The sequence below is a fragment of the Dermacentor silvarum genome, chromosome 9 (assembly GCF_013339745.2).
Source record: "Dermacentor silvarum isolate Dsil-2018 chromosome 9, BIME_Dsil_1.4, whole genome shotgun sequence".
NCBI lineage: Eukaryota > Metazoa > Arthropoda > Arachnida > Ixodida > Ixodidae > Dermacentor > Dermacentor silvarum.
Window position 1 is genome coordinate 28220541 of NC_051162.1, and position 19439 is coordinate 28239979.

Consider the following 19439-nt stretch of genomic DNA (forward strand, 5'->3'; position numbering starts at 1 on the left):
TACCCAACACCGCTGCTTCATCGACGTGTGAAGACCTTTGTCTTCCGCGTGAGCCCACTCCCTCCGAGAACGTCGTACGTATAGTCCGGCGAGAAATTGAAGCAGCGTCTCCTACCACACAAGTGACGCAGTGCTTTGACGATTCCCGGCCGCTCATGTCCCTCATACAATCGGTCGTTCGCCAAGAACTTTCCAATGTGGGTCTGCAATCCATCTGCTCCGCCAACCGTCCTGACTTCGCTTCGTCTGCTGCCTCTGCCCCTGTTTACCGGAACCAGAGCGGTCCTTACCCGAGCTATCGCAACCCGGCCGAATGGCGCACACATGATGACCGACCCATCTGCTTCTATTGTGGACGTGTGGGCCACATCTCTCGCCATTGCCGAAGTTCCTGGCCGGCCCTCTCTCGACCAAGCTTTCCCGCCTACCGCCGCTCCCCACTGAATCCTCGCCCGCCTGCGCCCCCCACCGAGTTCGACGATGCACCTGACAACGCCCGAGTCACTGCGACTAACCGCTCATCATCACCGCACAGTAGCCGCTCCCGTTCACCCCAGCTGCGTCGTTCCCCGTCCCCTGCTTACCGTCGCCGCTCTCCGACGGGAAACTGACTGGGGCAGCTCCGGGAGGTGACGCTGCTCTAGCACCCCGGCCTGAAATTCCTCTTTGACCCTGCCTACTGAACGGAACCTTTTGGATGTGGATGTGGATGGTTTGCCTGTTACAGCACTCATCGACACTGGAGCGCAAGTTTCCATCATGAGTGCTGACCTTCGGACGCGCCTGAAGAAAGTCCTTACTCCTGCTCCGACTCGACTGCTACAGGTCGCCGACGGTGGAACTCCGGCTGTGCTCGGAATGTGTGCTGCACGTGTCAGTGTCGCCGGACGCCACACGTCCGTTTTGTTTAGTGTGCTCGAACGCTGCCCCCACGATGTGATCCTCGGCCTCGACTTTTTGACCACCCATTCTGCTCTGATTGACTGTTCAGCCGGTGTTGTCCAACTTGACCTACCCCTTTCCATTGACCTTCTTGCTCAAGCCCAACTCAGCTTTGTTCTGCGGATTTTATTCGTCTTCTTCCCCAAGCAGCAACCTGCATCACCGTTTTCGCCTCTCCACCTGTTCCAGACGGAGACTATGTCCTCACTCCCGCGACTTCAGTCCTGCTTTCCCACAATGTCTCCTTCCCACACACCGTCATTTCTGTAGCGGCCAATCAGACCTGTCTTCCCATCCTCAATTTCGGCCAGTGCCCTCAGTTACTTCCTCGAGGGATGTCACTTGCCACGTTGTCACAGTCCCACGAGTGCTATATTTCAGCACTATCTCTTGCTACATCTTCGACCAGTGCTCGTTCTGCGCCTTCTGCATCTGCCCCGGCCGACGACATTGCCAAGATGATTGCGCCGGACCTCGACCCCCAATCCGCCGCAGAGCTCCATGGCCTCCTCGAGTCCTTCGCCGACATTTTCGACCTGAACGATCGCTCTTTGGGTCAAACTACGGTTGTGAAGCATCGTATAAATACCGGCGATGCGGCACCTGTTCGCCGACGCCCATACCGGGTGTCGCCCTCTGAGCGACAAGTTATCCAGAGCGAAGTTGACAAAATGCTTGCCAAAGGGATTATTGAACACTCTTCCAGTCCGTGGGCTTCCCCTGTTGTGCTCGTCAAAAAAAGGACAACAGCTGGCGATTCTGCGTGGACTATCGTCATCTAAACCAGATCACCAAGAAAGATGTATACCCGCTTCCACGGATCGACGATGCTCTGGACTGTCTTCACGGTGCCACTTATTTTTCATCAATAGACCTTCGCTCCGGATATTGGCAAATTGCCGTGGATGAAATGGACCGTGAGAAGACCGCATTCGTTACACCTGACGGCCTCTATCAGTTTAGGGTAATGCCTTTCGGCTTGTGCAATGCCCCGGCGACCTTTGAACGTATGATGGACATGCTCTTGCGTGGATTGAAATGGTCCATCTGCTTGTGTTACTTGGATGACGTCATCGTATTCTCTCCAACTTTTGCGGCCCATCTTGAACGACTTTCATCTGTGCTTTCCGTTTTTCGCGCCGCTGGCCTGCAGCTCAACTCGTCCAAGTGCCATTTCGGTCACCGCCAAATGACCATGCTCGGACATCTCGTCGATTCGTCAGGCATTCGCCCCGATCCCGCTAAAGTTCGTGCAGTGCAGAATTTCCCTGTACCGACCTCTGCCAAAGATGTTCGCAGCTTTATCGGTCTTTGTTCTTACTTCCGTCGGTTTGTGCAAAATTTCGCGCATGTTGCTCGTCCTCTGACTGACCTCCTCAAGAAAGATGTTCCTTTCTGCTGGGGCTCTGAACAAGCGACTTCTTTCTCGCGCCTCATCACGCTACTCACCACACCACCTGTTCTCGCCCATTTTGACGCTTCTGCTCCGACGGAAATTCGCACTGACGCCAGTGGATACGGCATCGGCGCAATTTTAGCCCAACGCCAACGTGGGCACAACCGCGTTATCGCCTACGCCAGCCGCCTCCTCTCCCCGTCTGAGCGCAATTATTCGATTACTGAGCGGGAATGTCTCGCCCTCGTTTGGGCTGTGGGCAAGTTCCGACCTTAAATATATGGTCGACCATTTACGGTTATAACCGATCACCACGCCCTTTGTTGGCTTTCTTCCCTCAAGGATCCCACCGGACGCCTCGGTCGCTGGGCCCTACGCCTTCAGGAATACACATACACTGTAGTCTACAAGTCGGGTCGTTTACATCAGGACGCCGACTGCCTGTCTCGTCACCCCGTCGATGCACCGAACGATTTAGTGGATGCCGCACCGATCTGCGTCCTCTCGCTTTCCGCCTTGAAAGACATAGGGGCTGAACAGCGACGCGATGAATCGTTACGGCAGCTTATCGAACGCCTGCTCTCTGACCCGTCTGACCCATCCCTTCACATGTTCGTACTACAAAATGACACCCTGTATCGCCGCAACATGCACCCAGACGGGCCCGAGCTGCTAATCGTCATTCCGTCTCATCTTCAGCAGACTGTACTCCAGCAACTGCACGACGTTCCCACTGCTGGACACCTTGGCGTCTCTCGCACCTATGACCGAATTCGGCGACGATTTTTCTGGCCCCGTCTCAACCGCTCCGTCCGTCACTATGTCGCCGCGTGTGAGTCGTGTCAACGCCGAAAACGACCTGCTGTACATCCCGCTGGTCTGCTGCAGCCTCTGGATATACCGACCGACCCTTTTTTTCGCGTTGGCGGTGATCTTCTCGGACCATTCCCTATATCAAACGACGGAAATAAGTGGATTGCCGTCGCTACGGACTATACCACCCGCTATGCCATTACAAGAGCCCTTCCTACCAGTTGCGCTACAGACGTCGCTGACTTCTTGCTTCACGACGTTATCTTACACCACGGCGCACCTCGTCAACTTCTCACCGATCGCGGGCGATACTTTCTTGCCAAAGTCATCGACGACTTACTTCGATCCTGTGCTACTAAACACAAGCTTACTACAGCCTACCATCCTCAAACTAACGGTCTTACTGAACGCCTGAACCGGACAATTACTGACATGCTCGCGATGTATGTTTCCTCCGATCATCGCGACTGGGACACTGCTTTACCATTTGTCACGTTTGCGTACAATTCCTCGCGCCACGACACAGCTGGTTATTCGCCCTTTTACCTTCTATATGGCCGTGAACCGACCTTGCCTTTCGAGACTCTTCTTTCGACCACACTCGACTCGCCGACGGAGTACGCTCGTGATGTCATAACCACAGCGACCCAGGCACGCCAGATTGCCCGTCTTCGTCTCTCTGCTTCCCAAACACGTCAGAAGTGCCGTTACGATCAGTGCCACCGCGATGTCGAATACGAACCAGGTGATCTTGTGCTAGTTTGGTCTCCATCTCGACGTGTCGGCCTTTCGGAGAAACTCCTTTCGCGATACTACGGCCCTTATCGCATCCTCCGCCAGGTGACGCCTGTCACATATGAAGTGTCTCCTCTGGATGCTACCGTGCCTTCACCTCTATCTGACGTCGTCCACGTCAGCCGCCTCAAACCGTTCCTTTCTGGAACCAGTGAGTCGCACCAGTAAGGTGCTTCTTCTGACGGGGGTAATGCCACAGTGCGTAAGGTGGAAAGAAGAAGACATGGTTGGTGCCCTGGGAGACGACAAAGAAGATTCTGGGTTTTCGCTTCTCTGCGTAGCCATTAAAACCCGTCTGTAAAACCAGTACGTTTCTTCCTTCCCGTAACAATATGTAAAGAAGTGCACAGTGGCATTCTCCAACAGTTTTCAGCAAGTGTAGGTTACTTAAATAAGTCGATAGTTTTTTATTTTGAGTTATTAGTCTCCCTTGTTGTGAAGCAAGCAATCAGTCCCATCATAAAGCTGACGTCATTAAAGAAAAAGCTAAGAATAGCTGTAAGAATTAAGGATGAGGGCTCAGTGTACTGACGTAGAAAAGCATTAGCTATGTTATCAGGACCGCCTGACGACTTCACCCTGACTTTCAACAGGAGTGATCACACACCGTATTGGCAAAATAAAAATGTCCTCAAGAAAATTTAGTAGCCCCTCCCCTGTCAAGGAAATGGGGGTAAGCGAAGCTTGTCGCGTGTTTCATCAGTGTTGCTCCGAACGAATTGCACTGACGAGTACCACGTTGTGCTCGAACACGCACTGCTGCTGGCTCCGAAGTTCCGGTCGAGAAAATCGCGTTGCAACCTGGCCGTCGCACCGGGGAAGCAGGAGGCGTGCACCACTTGTCGGGTTCCTGGAGGGCAAGTCGACGCTGACGTTTCGCCTCAACACCGCGCTCCCTCAACTCGGGGTCCGTGGCTCTTCGCTGACGTTTAGCCTGGGCTTCGGAAGTCCTCACACTAGATTCGGCACGTCGACGACGAGCCCTTTCCCAAGCGCGTTCATTCTGGATGGATTTCCATGAAATTTGTTCAAAATTAAAACTGTCTGTTACGTACAAAAATGAATGGCTCATACCCCCTTAATCAATGGCTCATACCCCCGTAAGCGCGGCCTCCCCATTACGACGACAGAAGAGAAGTGAAATTGTACGCTGGAATGATTAGTGGCAAGGCAGCCAGCTGTGGAAGACGACGACCACAACAAACGCGGGAGCAGTGGCGCGAGCGCGCGCCGAGCACCAGCACGAGAGCAAACCGAGAGGCGTCAACGAGCCAGCTGGTGATGAAGACGACGACGCTCGAGCCAATGCTGATGATGATAATTTTGTGCATACATAGACGCCACCGAAATCTGTCAGTTATAACAAGCCTCGCTTCAAAAAGGCCGAATAATCCGACACCATGGGCCCTATAACGTAAAACTACTCCAATATGTTTTTATTCTGATCTCCTCACATCAAATTTACGTAACTGCCGACGCAAGCATCTGTCGGTGAAACGCCACGTTGTTTGAGCAGTGAAATCAAATGTTTTTCTTGTTTATAGGAGGTCACATTTGTTTGCTTTCAAAGCGAGTAACATGAAAACCCTAACAAGACTTTCCCATATAATTGGCTGACAACAGGCGAGGAGCGTGTAGAAGGGGAGGGGCTTTCAGTGGGACCGAGCTAGCGCAGTGAAATTATAGATAACCAGATGAGGAAGGTAGTGCTGGCGTCTGCGATTGGCCCGCTTCGCTTTGTTTAACTTGCGGTAGCTGGTCGAACATCGCTGTGGCGAGCACCGGAAAGTTAACAATGCAGCTAAAATGAATCTTCAGCGAAAAGTTGGCAAAGCGATGTCGTGCACGCGCCGCAACGGCTTGACAACGTTATATAGCTAGGCAAACATTTTTTTAGACGCAACTAACTCCATTCTCCCCGGCAGTTCCGAGTATCCAGTGCCTGAGCAGTGGGCGGTCAGACGTCTTCTATTTTTTCGGAACGGGGTAGTCTCCGGCCATTCTGAAAATATTCACTTTTATTCGAAATATTATTGCACTTTTAAAGTGTACACGTCACTTTGACGTACGAGGTGAGCGTTCGCGGTTTTGTAACTTCGCGTGACAGAAAGGCGAAGTGGGCGCTGCACAAAAACTTTTGACCAATGACGGAGGGCTATGGCGAAAAAGGCGCACAATCGGAAATAATTATTTTCATTTGTTGAGTCTAATCATGCATAATCATTGTGCACATGTCATATCATATGAGGAAATTTCGCGGTTTTCATGGCAGTCCTCTGACAGACAGGCGAAGTGGCATGGCCCGAAAAATCTTTCACCAATGTCGAGGGCTGACTGCAGAAATAGGATTAGAAAGCGTTCGGAATAGCTTTACATTACAGCGTGCCATGTCACTTTCAACAGGCGAAAATATAGAATGAAAGTTATGTTATATACGCTGATGACACCAATGTATTTTTCAGCGGTAAAAATCCTGACAAGTCGATCAGAAAAGCTAACGAAATGCTTGTCATACGCGAGCGTTGGTCGCAACTAAATGCATTATAAATGAATGCGGCCACCACAAAAGCGATCATTTTTCACCCTTAGGGATAGCTCCCATGACATGCGTCAGCATTCAAAACGTTTGGTGTTTGCTTTACAGAAAAGTTGCTGTGGGATGTGCATGTCAGTCACGTGTGTTTAGCTGGCTGACGTTTTATTGGTCTCTTATGCCGTAATACTCACGTCCTCCCTATACTAATATCAAATTGCTGCTTTTGAAATCTTTGTTCATGTCGGAAGTGAATTACTGCCAACTCGTATGGGGCATTGCCACGCACACAGCCTTACAAAAGGTCTACGTCCTTCACAAAGAAAGCTTTACGCATCATTTACAGCTTGGCCAGAGAATCATCCTTCTGCACAGCTCTTCGAAACTGCTGATAATCCAACGGTTTTTAGCATTTATAACCTACGTGTAGTTCCTCAGTACAAATACGAAATAAAGAACTATATCTGAACGTTAGTAAAGAAATAGCAGAGCTAACCGAATAAGCCTCAGTGTATCATTTATGGCTCATGAAAAAATTTGAAACAAGAACACCACGCACCAATTACCCAAATGCCCAAATGTTGAAAATAACTCTACACTCTGTATTGAATGTTTTAACACGAAATGGATTTGATATCTCATGTTGCAGGTGTGAACTTCATGCTTTCTTCGTGTGGAGCTCATATCTGGAATCTCGAATATCAAAATTGTCTCTGCTGTAGTGCTATTCATTCGCTTTTCGCTTTTCTTTTTTTGATGACTCCATACAAGCATAATGCATGTTTCTTTGCTTATGTTTATGCTTATGTGCGCAGGTTATGTATACTGCCACTGCATGCAGCTGAACAGTAATAGGCGGGGAAGCCTAGTCAAGCTCACTAGAACTTTTTCTTCCCATACTTTCGATTCTCTGAAGTGGTAAATAAAAATGACTGATTGATTGAAAGTGCTTGTTTATAATTTACAAAATTTTTATTTTCCACAATTTATATTCCGTTTTGCCTTCTTTTTGCTGCGATAGCAATTATATGTACACTCCAAACGAATATTCGCCGTCTTCTTCGCCATCAACGTTGTCGTTGCCGTGAGGCTCCGCATACATTTAAGCATATGTTTACAGTATGCCATGCCATGCTCTGTGAGATGCTTGATTCTGTGAGATGCTGTGAGATGCGGGCTTATTGTCACAGCATTCTATAACAAAAGTTCCGCATACTAGGTCTTCACAAAATTGCTCCTTAGAATTTTGAGAACGGCAGCCCACAAAGAAGTGGCATAAAACATAACACTGACAGCGCATGTATTAATTTTAGCTCTTCTAAAACTAATCTAATAATTGAATTGAATTGAATTGAATTGCCAAAAGGATACCGAAATGATGAAAATACATGAGAAGCATCTGGATACTTAGCATTAAGCTAGTTTGGATCGATACATAAATATCAACGGACAGACAGACAATGAACTTTTATTGAGGTCCTGAGGGACTAGCCGGCTGAGACCCGCTGGGGCCCTCGGCTCGCCGCTGGCTGCTCCCATGTCGGAATCGGGAGGCCAAGCCTCTCCGCTCTTTCACGGGCCCTCTGGACGACCATTAACTGGAGCTTGAGTTCCGTACTTGAGATGGCCTCGTCCCAGTCCTGTTCGCTGGTGAGTGACGTATCCCGTAACGCAGGACACTGCCAGAGCATATGGGCTAGAGTGCTCACTCCTCCCCACAATCCGGCCACTGTCGGTCATCCTGCTTAGGAAACCTCGGAGGGATATGACCTCGTCTGAAGCATCCTAAGCGTGATCGATTGAGATTTACATAGATTTGGGTGTGGAGGCGGGAAGCGCCTGCGTTCCTCTTTATAGTGGGAGACGATTTCATGGAAGGTTAATAAGGGGTCACTGTGGCCGAGCTTCTCCGGATCCAATGAAGCCTCACCGCCGTTGCGGCGCGTGAATTCTGGCGCACGGCGGTGAGCAATCTCATTGGGGTTCGGACGGCCCGGCAGCACGTTGTCACCCATGTGAGCGGGGAACCACGTAATGTAATGCACGTGGTCAGAATAAGTTCTTGACTTGCTCTTCAGAAGCAACTCCGCCTGTCTCGCAACCATTCCCGAAGCGAAAGCCCTGACGGCCGCGCGTGAGTCAGTGTAGATAAACGGCCTTTGAGAATCCTGCATCGCCAGCGCTACCGCCACCTGCTCTGCCACGTCGGCCGTGACAGCGCCTAACGAGGCCGCAGATAGGAGCTCGCCCTTCTCGCTGACCGCCGTGAATAACGGGGATTTATATTTATATAATATCAATTTCAACAGTTGTGTGTTTATGCAGGTAGCAGACATCTTGTATTGTAATTATAATTACACGTTAATACAGGCATTTGTAATGGTGTTTCAGCGTAACAAAAAAAGTATTTACTTTGTTTTACGTGCACAGGAACACTGTTCCACAAAGTACAACCAATGCTAGGAAGCCGCCTTTTGCCATATACATTTTTTACAAGAGGCTGCAAGAAATTCCCCGCTTCGTAGCCTCTTGTTGGGAACCGGAAAGACATTGATACAATCTCGACCGGGTGAGGTGGGTCGTCACCGCAAGAATCAGGAGACGACGATGAAGGCGGGCATCGTGATGATGAAAAATAGAAAAGATTGTATTCATTCATTGGTACAAGGTTTTGACTCTATCCTAGTCTCGAGCGGTTCCGATTAACAGGGAGGCCAGGACGGCCTCGTGGTCTTGTGGTAGCCGATGTCTCCTTCGGGGAACTTGTGGAAGTGTCAGTCTTTGTCGGGTGGTCAAGTTGACGACCTCCTCCCCCTCGGGTCGCCTTTGCATCTGCTCAGGTCGTAGAGGTGTGACGCTTTCTCGGGGATGAAAGGGATTATGTCGTCACGGGAGAAGCGCTCGGGCTTGTTGCCCACATTTGAGAGGTACAGTTTAGAGGAAGATCATTACCGCCTCTTGGGGATGAAGATAATTGCCCCGACACGGGAACGTGCGCGGGTTTGGTTTCCCACAACTGATGTGCAGGGTTCCAGGCCGATCATAACAACATGAACGATGAGCAGTGAAGTGGACAATTGTTAGTTATACAGTTATAAAACATAATTGTAGTCTTATAGTTCATTAGCAGTTAAAGGGGCATGATTAGACATTTCTTAAAGAGCGGCTTGGTAGGGACTGCATAACTTTAACTTGACAGAATACGAATTGCTCGCTTCTGCAGCACTAAAAGTGGCCTTAGATCAAAATTATACGTATGGCCCCACGACTCTATACAGTATGATATCTGACTATGAAATAGAGAAAAATAGATGGTTCTCAAATAATAAAATAATAAAAGTAACAATAATAAAAAATAAAAGTGCGAAACAATATCGCAGGTCAAACCTGAGAGTGATGTAACTTTACCGGCGCGGCTCTATTTGGCAGTACTATCCTCGGGACCCACGAAAGAAGTTTGACACATACCCGATAGGGCACAGTGGTGATAAGCCGGTGAGAAAGAGTTTGTCTTCAATAAATAAACGAAAATGAAATTGAACAATGGCCGGATTCGAACACAGGACACTAAGCACAGCAGCTCGATCCTCTAACCATTAGGCCAAGAGCGCATGCCTCAGTAAACGTAACGGAACCTTCTTAAGAATTTCCGCGTGCAAGCCAACGCGTTGAGACCACTCCACGCGATTGTTCGCCGTCATTAATAAGTTACACATAACAATACTGATTTATTTAGTTTTAGTATGTTTTCTGAACAGCTTTACTCACCTTAACTGTACAATTTCCTTTTGAGTCAGAATTTAAACGCCACGAAAGATGTCTAGGCGTGTTCGTCTACCAATAGCAGGGACTGCATGGTGCACAAAATAAGCTGTATTCTAAGACCTCAGGTTAGCCAGTTTTGCTTGCTGGAACGAATTTCAATACAGTCTGCGCAAACTATGCAGACCATGCAGACCCTGTCGGTTTGTGTCATCGTTTTCCCACCCGTAGTAGCCAAGATACGCTGGCTAGAATAATAACTGCCGGTGCGTGGCTTCCGCAGCAAAGCTGCGGGTCCTGTACGTCGCGCAAACATGCCCCTGCGTGTGGTCAGAACGCTGGCCGAGAAGCTCCAGCGAAACGCTAATCGCGATGAATCAAGGCGGGCATGATTTCGCGCGGATACCACTGCTTTATTTTATATGCATAAACATTGTGCTACGGCGTGTGTTGCGCACACTGCAGCTACACACCGAAGGCGCCCATACGTGGCGCTGCCGAGGCTAAGCTTCTAAAGTGCCTATATAAGAAAAGTACCGCCATGTACTCTTTCCTCCGCCGCCTCCTCTCCTAAAGCGCTTGCTTTTTTTCTTTACTTTTTGCTTGCGAAAGCCATGTCGACGGTGGCGCACCAAGAAAGTCCACGTTGAAGCTTTCAGGCCGGGCGCGCGCCGCCGCCGCCGCAGGCGACTGCGGCTGCGCAGAGGACTTTCAACATGGCTCTGAGGCGGAAAAAAGAAAATATAAAGAACTCAAAAGCACGCGCTATCATCGTCCAATCGGAGATACAGGAGAGAGAGAAGCGGCGTTTATCAAAGGATGGCGGTACTTTTCTTATATAGGGACTTTATATGCGACAACGTCGACAAAACTTTGCAGTTCAAAAGCGCGAAGCAGTTGCACACATCATGCCTGCCGCGATCATTCCGCAGTACGGGAACGCGAGGTCAACACAAGGCGACAACGCCGACAAGACTCTGTAGTTGAAGCCTGTGCTGCTCGCGGTAGCGGTCATCACGCTTTCTCGGTTCATGTATCCACACGCGCCAGACAACGCGTATTAACTTAGTCAGCTTACGTTTACTGCATTCCATAGTGCCACCAGAGCGACGAGCCTTACACTTCGTGTAACAGTCTAACATGTTGCTATCACATCCATTGCTTCGCTATTATGTCGAAGCCTTGATTTCATGGTGTTTAGCAGTGATGTTGCTTAAGGTATGGCGACTCCTGTCAGATTATACGCTAATGACTGCTACATATATCGCGATATTAAGTGCATAACAGTTTCCGAACTACAAAAAGTCCTCAACTCAGTATTATAGTGGTTTGGTAGATGTAAAATGAAGGTCAACGTTTCAAAGTGAAGTGTCGTTGGGTTTACGAAGAAATTACGTTTCCTTGCAGATTACCGCATGGATGAGTCCCCGCTACGTGTTGCCGCGGAATGTAACTACTTAGGGGCCTAGGTGTTATAAACAGCTCAACTGTCCTGGAATGATCATGTTCATTATTTCTCAGAAGCCAGTCGGGTGTTCTACTTTCTGCACCCTAATTTCAGGAAAGCACCAGCTATTCTAAAAGATACCTTCTACATATTGAATGTATGGGTAATTTTAGAGTAAGCTTGTACCGCCATAAAATTGCAGCAGCTAAGTTAAATATCGATGAATTGGAGCATGTGCAGAAACGCTCCACCTGGTTCTTAACTGGTGATTTCATCTTCACGAAGAGATCAAGCGATATTGTTGAAGCACTAAGGTGGCTTTTTTTCTTTCGTCGGGCCGCGAATACCTCATATTATGCCTATTTTATGAGATCTTAAACAGCAGGACAGTCATAGATAAAATCAACTACATAGATTAATCAAGCTCCATATCCTCCCGTAAGGGTCATTCCTTGAAAGTGAGTGAATACATGTGCCAAATAACCACTTTTAATAATGCATTTTTTAACAATACATGAGTGGAACAGCCTTCTGGAGCGGATCGTTACCGCACCGCCTTCATTGTTGCCTTTTCTTTTAAAAGAGTATCCTCAGGCCTCTCCTCCAGTCATCGTACGACTAAAAGAGTATCCTTAATATCGTGTCCCAGTTGTTTCCACCATTGGCACGACGCCGAAGACAATTGTCCTGACTATTGAATTTGTGACCTTTGTTATGTTATGCTCTGTAAAATGTACTGCAGCGCAATTGTACACCGTATCTCATATGGTCTCAGCACTGTACCTTTAGTGATTGTGCATCCCCCCCCCCAACAACAGTGCCACTAGTAGGCGCTATAGGTACCTGCATAAATAAACAAACAAGAGCTTCTGCTTCCTCTGGCGATGGTTTCGTAAATGATGATACGCCACTTCCCAATTGGCCCTACTGTCCGTACAAAGGCCGTGGCTACGGTTCGAAGCCTGTATAAATGTTGGGCCTCAGGCACACTCAAGCTACACTTTTGTAGATTTTAGTCGTTGGCCCTTTTTCCAATTTCGTTGTATGATAAAAATACTGGCAATCTTCAGTTCAACTTTCAATAGGGCTGCTGAAAACGCACGTTTATAGAAAATTGCCTGACCAAGAATGTTAGTGCGTATATCGTGTGAAAACAGTATTCTATATAAAAACTATTGAATTGAATTCTGGGTTTTGTGCCACAACCTCGATTTTATTGTGAGGCACGCCGTAGTGGGGGAGTCTGGATTAATTTTCACCACCAGGGGATCGTTAACGTGCCCCCATTGCACGGGACACGGGCGTTTTTCAATGTCGCCCCCATCGAAATGCGGCCGCCACGGCTATGATTTGATCCCGCGACCTCGAGCTTAGCAGCGCAACACCATATATATCCGTTAAGCCACCGCGGCGGGTAGAAACTATTGACAGTGTTTTGTTAGCAAGTCGCAGTATCCATGAAGATGTAAATGAAGACATAGTTCCCCTGTCCGAAGCCTTAAGTTTAAAAGGTAGCAGGGAAAGAGTGGATGAAATTAGCGCTGGAAACTACTACAAAACAGCTGGATGATATGTGACGGGTGGCACGGCTGGCACGGCTGGCAAGAGCTCAGTCAAGCTGCGAAAAAGCAGCTTTTCTCTCTTGCCACCTATTTCCGTTGTATCGTGTACACGAAAGACGGAAATAAACAAATTGATTGATACAGACCGCGAGAACGTATTGAAAAGAACAGTATATTTTTTTAGACAGTGAAGTCCGTTGATATTCGATGGCCTGTTTACCAGCGCTGAGATTTTCATAAACATGGCGGACGAGCTTGGCGGCACCAACTACCAACCTGTTTCGAAAGTAAATGCAAACAAAATCCATCCGTCCAACCATTCCCTTCTTCCATCCTTCATACCATTCGTCCGTCCAGACGCCGGTTAGTTAGCATTTCCTTCCCTCAATATACCCTTCCTTTCATCCATTCATCCATCCATCCAAAATTCCATCCATTCATTCATCCATCCATCCATCCATCCATCCAAATCCTTCCGCTAGGACGTCTCTCATATCTCCTGTGTCACTTTTTTTTCCTTTGGGGGGGGGGGGGGGGAGGGGCGTAATAAACCTAGTCATTCAGCCAATCAATATATTCAAAACACTCAACCAAGGAAATCTATGGGATTCTTCAACGTTGGCGGAAGTGCACCATCGGCTACATCAAAAGCAAGAAAGAGGAGAAATTGTGGTACGCGGGACTTGCGGAAAAGGCTGAATTCTAGCGAAGCCTGTCAAATGGCCCGGAATTCAAAGTTTTAGTAGTATTTACAACATATTCAGTTTTAGGTAAAGTTCTAAGCGGCACGCTTTAGCATAGCAAAAATTTTACTTTGTGGTGGAAGTCGTGTCCCGTAAACTTCGATTGCCGACTGTACATCGAATCGCATTATAGTGGCCCACATCTGCTGTCAGGAGACGCGCCAGCGCATGCGCGTTCTCCCATGCATGCAGCTATCTCATTATTTTTCCCGCTCCCTTAAGAAGCACCGGTGATAGTTAACCCGTGCACGACGCGGGCGTAAGTCACCTGTGAAAGGCGACCTGTGAAGGAAGCGACCTGCGAACCATTACAGTGCACGCAGTTTACAATGTCGACGGCACTGCCCTAGATTCTGCGGCGCATCCTCATTCACTGAGCCATTTTGTGTGCAAAGCAATGCAAAGCGTGAGCCATTAAAACACACACAAACGAAACTAGCTCACCTCCATCACTTGCCGGCCAGGACGCCTATTTTTTCATCTCGACGAACGTAAGTGTCCCCACTCCTCCTCCCTCTACTGAATACCTGCTGTGCACGCTTTTTTTTTTTTTTTTTGTTACTGTATAAATTCTTCGCAGAGCCTGGGAAATTAGGACTTATCGGTTGAGCAAAGGCTGCAGGGATAGGAGGTCCGAAGCAGCGCTGTTACCTCGTTTCGCAGCCATTATTCGGCCGAAGTAATTGCATGCAGCATTGTGAACGCGGCGGCTTGCACCGGTCAACCGGGAGCCTACTCCCACCGACACTGGCGACCAACACCGGTTTACATTGACCAACGCAGGTACAATGGCCAATGAGGAAGCGTCGTCACGTGCTAAGGCATCTGTTCTTGCTGCACCCGATTAGCTGGCGCTAATCGTATCTCCTGCAACGCTGCACCAAATTAGTAAAGAAGGACGTGTGATCGGGAGAGCGCGACGTCGCGAATTACAAAACGAGTCTTCTTCCACTGACCTGTGCGCTTGTTTGTGTTGTGAGCGCCATGGAAGCCGAGCACGGCAGTTGAAATGCTGCTCACATGAACGCGTCCGCGCGCGTTCCGGCGACGCTAGGAAGAACGAGGCACAAACGAGGATGCGCGCTGACCACTCGCGTGTGCTAACCCCGCTGTGCACGCGATTCTCTGTGAAGGCCTTGTTGTGCTGGTGCTTGTGCTACAAGTTCGCGTGGGGCATCCTTGAGCCGCGACAACCGGATGCCTTTAGAACACCAGTAAGTGAAGCGTTGCCCCCACTTAATTTCATTATTATGCACGTGCGTAGCACTGTTTTTTAATAATCGAAACATTTGCCGAGTTCCAAAGTTTAAAAAAAATGCAATACCGACGTCATGCCTTAAATCCTCGCTCACAAAGCTGTGTGCGCACAACATGAGCACAGGCTTTGTTATGCACGTTACACGCTTACTAGAAGCACGTTTTCCTCGTGTTGAGCTAGCCACTGTGCCCGAATACCTGGAGAGGTGGTACAGCCGTGAGCAATATGACAGGAAACAGGAATTTCTTGAACGACTATAGTCATGATACGTGGGTTGAAATCTAAGAACCTTATACATAATAATTCGTTTTCTTGTTTACCACTCTTTCATGGAAGAAATTTATGAAGGACATATGTGCTTAGCCCCTATTGGCGTTTGAAAAAATCTGGCGATATTGTGGCACATACATAAAAATTCAGAGCCCTTCCACTACTGTGAAGATGGAAGCCAGCCAAGCTGTGACTATGGTGGGTCTGTTGTAGAGAATATTGCTATAGTGAATTTATATATTATCACTACTGACTATATTGAGCGTCTTCGGCGTGTTCGTCAAAGAGCAAGGACACCGGTGTCTTGTTTTCGCCCGGCGCGATGGCCAAGTAGTGCGTTTGCGGCGCCAAGTCCGCCCCATCGTCATAGACTATCGTATGAGCCACAGCGTTCACAGCCGCGGCACACTGCACGGCTTCGTCAGGATCCTGTGAGATCTCTCCCGCTCCTGCTCTCGGCGGCTCATACCCACATATCCAACGCGGGTATGAGCCACACGTGATTTCTTTCTTAACTTCCTTCTTTCTTTCTTTCTTTCTTTCTTTCTTTCTTTCTTTCTTTCTTGTCCCTGGCTCATACCAGCATATGCAATGCTGGTATGCGCTACACGTGATTTTATTATCGTTAATCAAATTAAAACACAAATTATGGGTTTTTACGTGCCAAAACCACCATCTGATTATGAGGCACGCCGTAATGGGGGCCTCCCGATTAATTTCGACCACCTGGGGTTCTTTACCGTGCACCTAAATCTAAGTACACGGGTGTTTTATGCATTTAGCCCCCATCGAAATGCCGCCGCAGTGGCCGAGATTCGATCCCGCGAGCTCGTGCTCGGCAGCCCAACACCATAACCATTGAGCAACCACGGTGGGTTATTATCGTTATTCGTGACGTAACAAGCCAGCATGTGACGTTATTGTATGTCATGACCTAGCAATCATGCTAGTCATCCGTTTTGACACCTGTGGCATGGCACAACTGGCAGGAAACTGCCACGCACAGGGAGCCAAAATTTTACATGCCGGTTGGTCTACGGTCGCGATCTGCGCTTCCCAGCACGCGGTCGTGCTCGGCGCGGCATCCAACGGCACGAGCGCAAAGCGACTAGCACCAACGAGCCAGCTGCGCAAGAAGACGACGATGCTCGAGCCAATGCTCATGATGATAGTTTTTTCGACGCGCGGACACGATCCTGGGGAACCTAGCCCATAACAGATTCGCTGTAAAAAATTACAAATAAAGTAATCACACGGCGGCAATAAAACAATAGAAAAATAAACCAAGCGCGACATGCCAAGGCCAAACAAATATGGAATTACAATCATAGAAAAGGAAGGCACTGAGAAGTAAATTTGTTATAGCAATTTTAGTCATTACTGAAATATATACTAAAATGCACAAGTTATATAAGACACTATATAATGTGAGTACACTCAGAAGCACACTTGGATTACGTGATTATTTCATAATAAAGGAGCGACTTAACAATAATGTCACATGGTAGATAACATGTGATGATCGTAAGTCTTCTGGTATACCAAATATTGTTACTGGGAATGTGCTGAATTAAGCAAGGCATGCTTTAAATTACAAGATTTGTGAAGAATTAGACTGTTTTATATTTGAATGGGCTAGAGACACATTTGTATTTTGTTGTACAGTTGCGCTAGGGCAGTTATATCGAGTTCCTCAAAATCAGGACAATGTGGCATCGTAGGGTAAACTAGCAACACTACGTGCTGTGCGTTTTTTAATAGTGTGTAGTTCATGAATGAATGAAAATCCAGTAAACAGTAGTTCGGAAAAATAAATAGAAAATTTGACTTTTTTTAATGAAGAGTGGCATTGCCTAGCGCAACATCAACAAAGAATCTGCAATTTTATAAATTCGGCTAGAGATCACTGAAATGTGGCCATGTCAGGACATGTGTTGTTCAAACTGCATGCCAAGTGTTTTCATTGCAGGAGCTATTTCACTGTCAGAGGAACCAATTCTGAGGGGAAGGCTAGATTCATGCACATGATTATTTATTTGGTCGGAAGAGCACGGTTTTTGTTTTTTCAATGGAAATTTATAAACAGGTCCACCATTTCTACAACGAATTTAAGCGCACTGTGGCCTGCGCCGCTGCAGAATCATAACATCGGTTCCTGTGAAATATAAAGTAGTGTCGTCTGCATAATTATTGCACCTGGAATTGTGATCAATACTGGCATTATCATTTACATAAAGGCCGCATTTGCATGCCCTGCCCTTTCTGCACCATAAATTCCAACCAAATTGCTCAACCTTCAGTAGTCCTAATCGACAATTCAACTTTGTATAAATGGACGGCTCACAAATAAAAAATGTCTAGTATGTACGATATTATTAATCCTTGGCACAAATTTGTTGTAATGACCAGCGTTTATCCAAATTGCAACTACTGCATTCTACCCAGTGTTATACCTAAATTTCACGACAGTGGGATAGAATACACCGTGTGATCTGTCCCCCCTCGTGTAGATACTAATGAACGATGACAGTTCAGTAGGATTAATTTCTCTATGCGTAAGGCAAGTCGCCAACGCACTCGCCCGTGCTCGCAGGCGGACCTGATCCGTAGCAAGGGCTACCAATGCCAGGAGTTCGAAGTCACCACGCAGGACAGCTACGTGCTGTCGATGCAACGCATCCCGCACGGCCGGTGGGTCAGCCTCTTTCCTCCTACTCGGAGCCGAAGGCCACCCGTGATTCTAGTGCACGGATTCCTCTCTTCGGCTGTCGAGTGGGTCATCAACTACCCGCACCAAAGCCTAGGTGAGACGGCTCGCTTCGCTCTCCTGGTTCGTTTTAGACGAACAATGGGTTGGCGCAGAAAATACAAGAACGACAGAAGAGCGGATCACCACAAGCACTGATTGGCCGCTAAAAGTACATTGTGCAGTGGCTCAGAAATATGCACGGGACTGTCGACGGAAATGATAGAAAATAAAGTATGACTAGCAGTCACTCACTACACATCACATTTTAAGGGATTAAGTGTAGCTAGTGTTACATCAGTAAAAAATTACCTAGAAATCGCCTAGAAATTTTGGCCGGTGAAACGCGAGGATTCCCTTTCGTTAGATCCTATTCCTTCCCTACCATCCACCATATCAGCCAAGTGGCTATCGCTTCGTACGAGAAGGAGGTAAGGGCCAGAATAATGTAACGATTCTGTTCCGATGCTGCTGCTTTTAGTGATTCGCCAGTGGTCCGAGCGCCGCTCGGCGTACATTATCAACGGGATCGGCCAGCCACGAACGGTTTATCATAACAAAGAAACAGAATGGAGCGAAAGAAATCCTTACATCATAGCGGCCATGTTATGCTTCGCACAGAAGCCTAGAAAAGCACAGTGCATAGTACCGGCATATTTGTTTGTTTGTTTTAAAGCGTAAATGCGCGAATATATTTTAGGATATGCCAAATCACATTAATAAAATCAGTAACAAGGTGTGAATGGAAATTTTCGATGTTAACTAGCCTCAATAGGCCGTCTCGTTTCGCGGGAAGAAAAAAAAACATTCCAGGGAGGGGGCTCAGATGAGTAATCTGCGAATCTTGTCTGCTTTACTATTGCCCTTTACTGCCTCAAAAATGTGCAACCCAATGAATATTGTTGGAACTTCTTTCACGTATCTCAGCCGACATCTACTCATCAACCTGCAATTTCTTCCTCACGAGCTGCTTGCCTGCTGGTGCTGCGGTGGCTCGCTGCTTCATACTATATCACTTCTCGATATTCCACTGCCAAGAGTGGTATTGTAGCCACACAGGTTTGAAAATGACTGAAAAAACACCAAACACGATTATAGAGCTTGCTAAATTTCTAGCAGAACTATCAACAAAAGTGGACTCGCATAGTTCTGGTATTCGGAATCAGACAAAG

The 19439-nt window shown here is 47.8% G+C and overlaps 1 protein-coding gene across 1 annotated transcript in view; it reads left to right on the plus strand.

The window, feature by feature from the left end:
* The first annotated feature begins 13492 nt into the window (after window positions 1-13492).
* LOC119463509 (lipase member K) overlaps window positions 13493-19439 on the plus strand; it is a 37441-nt gene continuing 31494 nt past the window's right edge. The window contains exons 1-2 of the mRNA XM_049655249.1: window positions 13493-13537; window positions 18115-18325. Of these exons, the coding sequence (XP_049511206.1) occupies window positions 13493-13537; window positions 18115-18325 (256 nt within the window). The remainder of the gene's footprint in view (window positions 13538-18114; window positions 18326-19439) is intronic.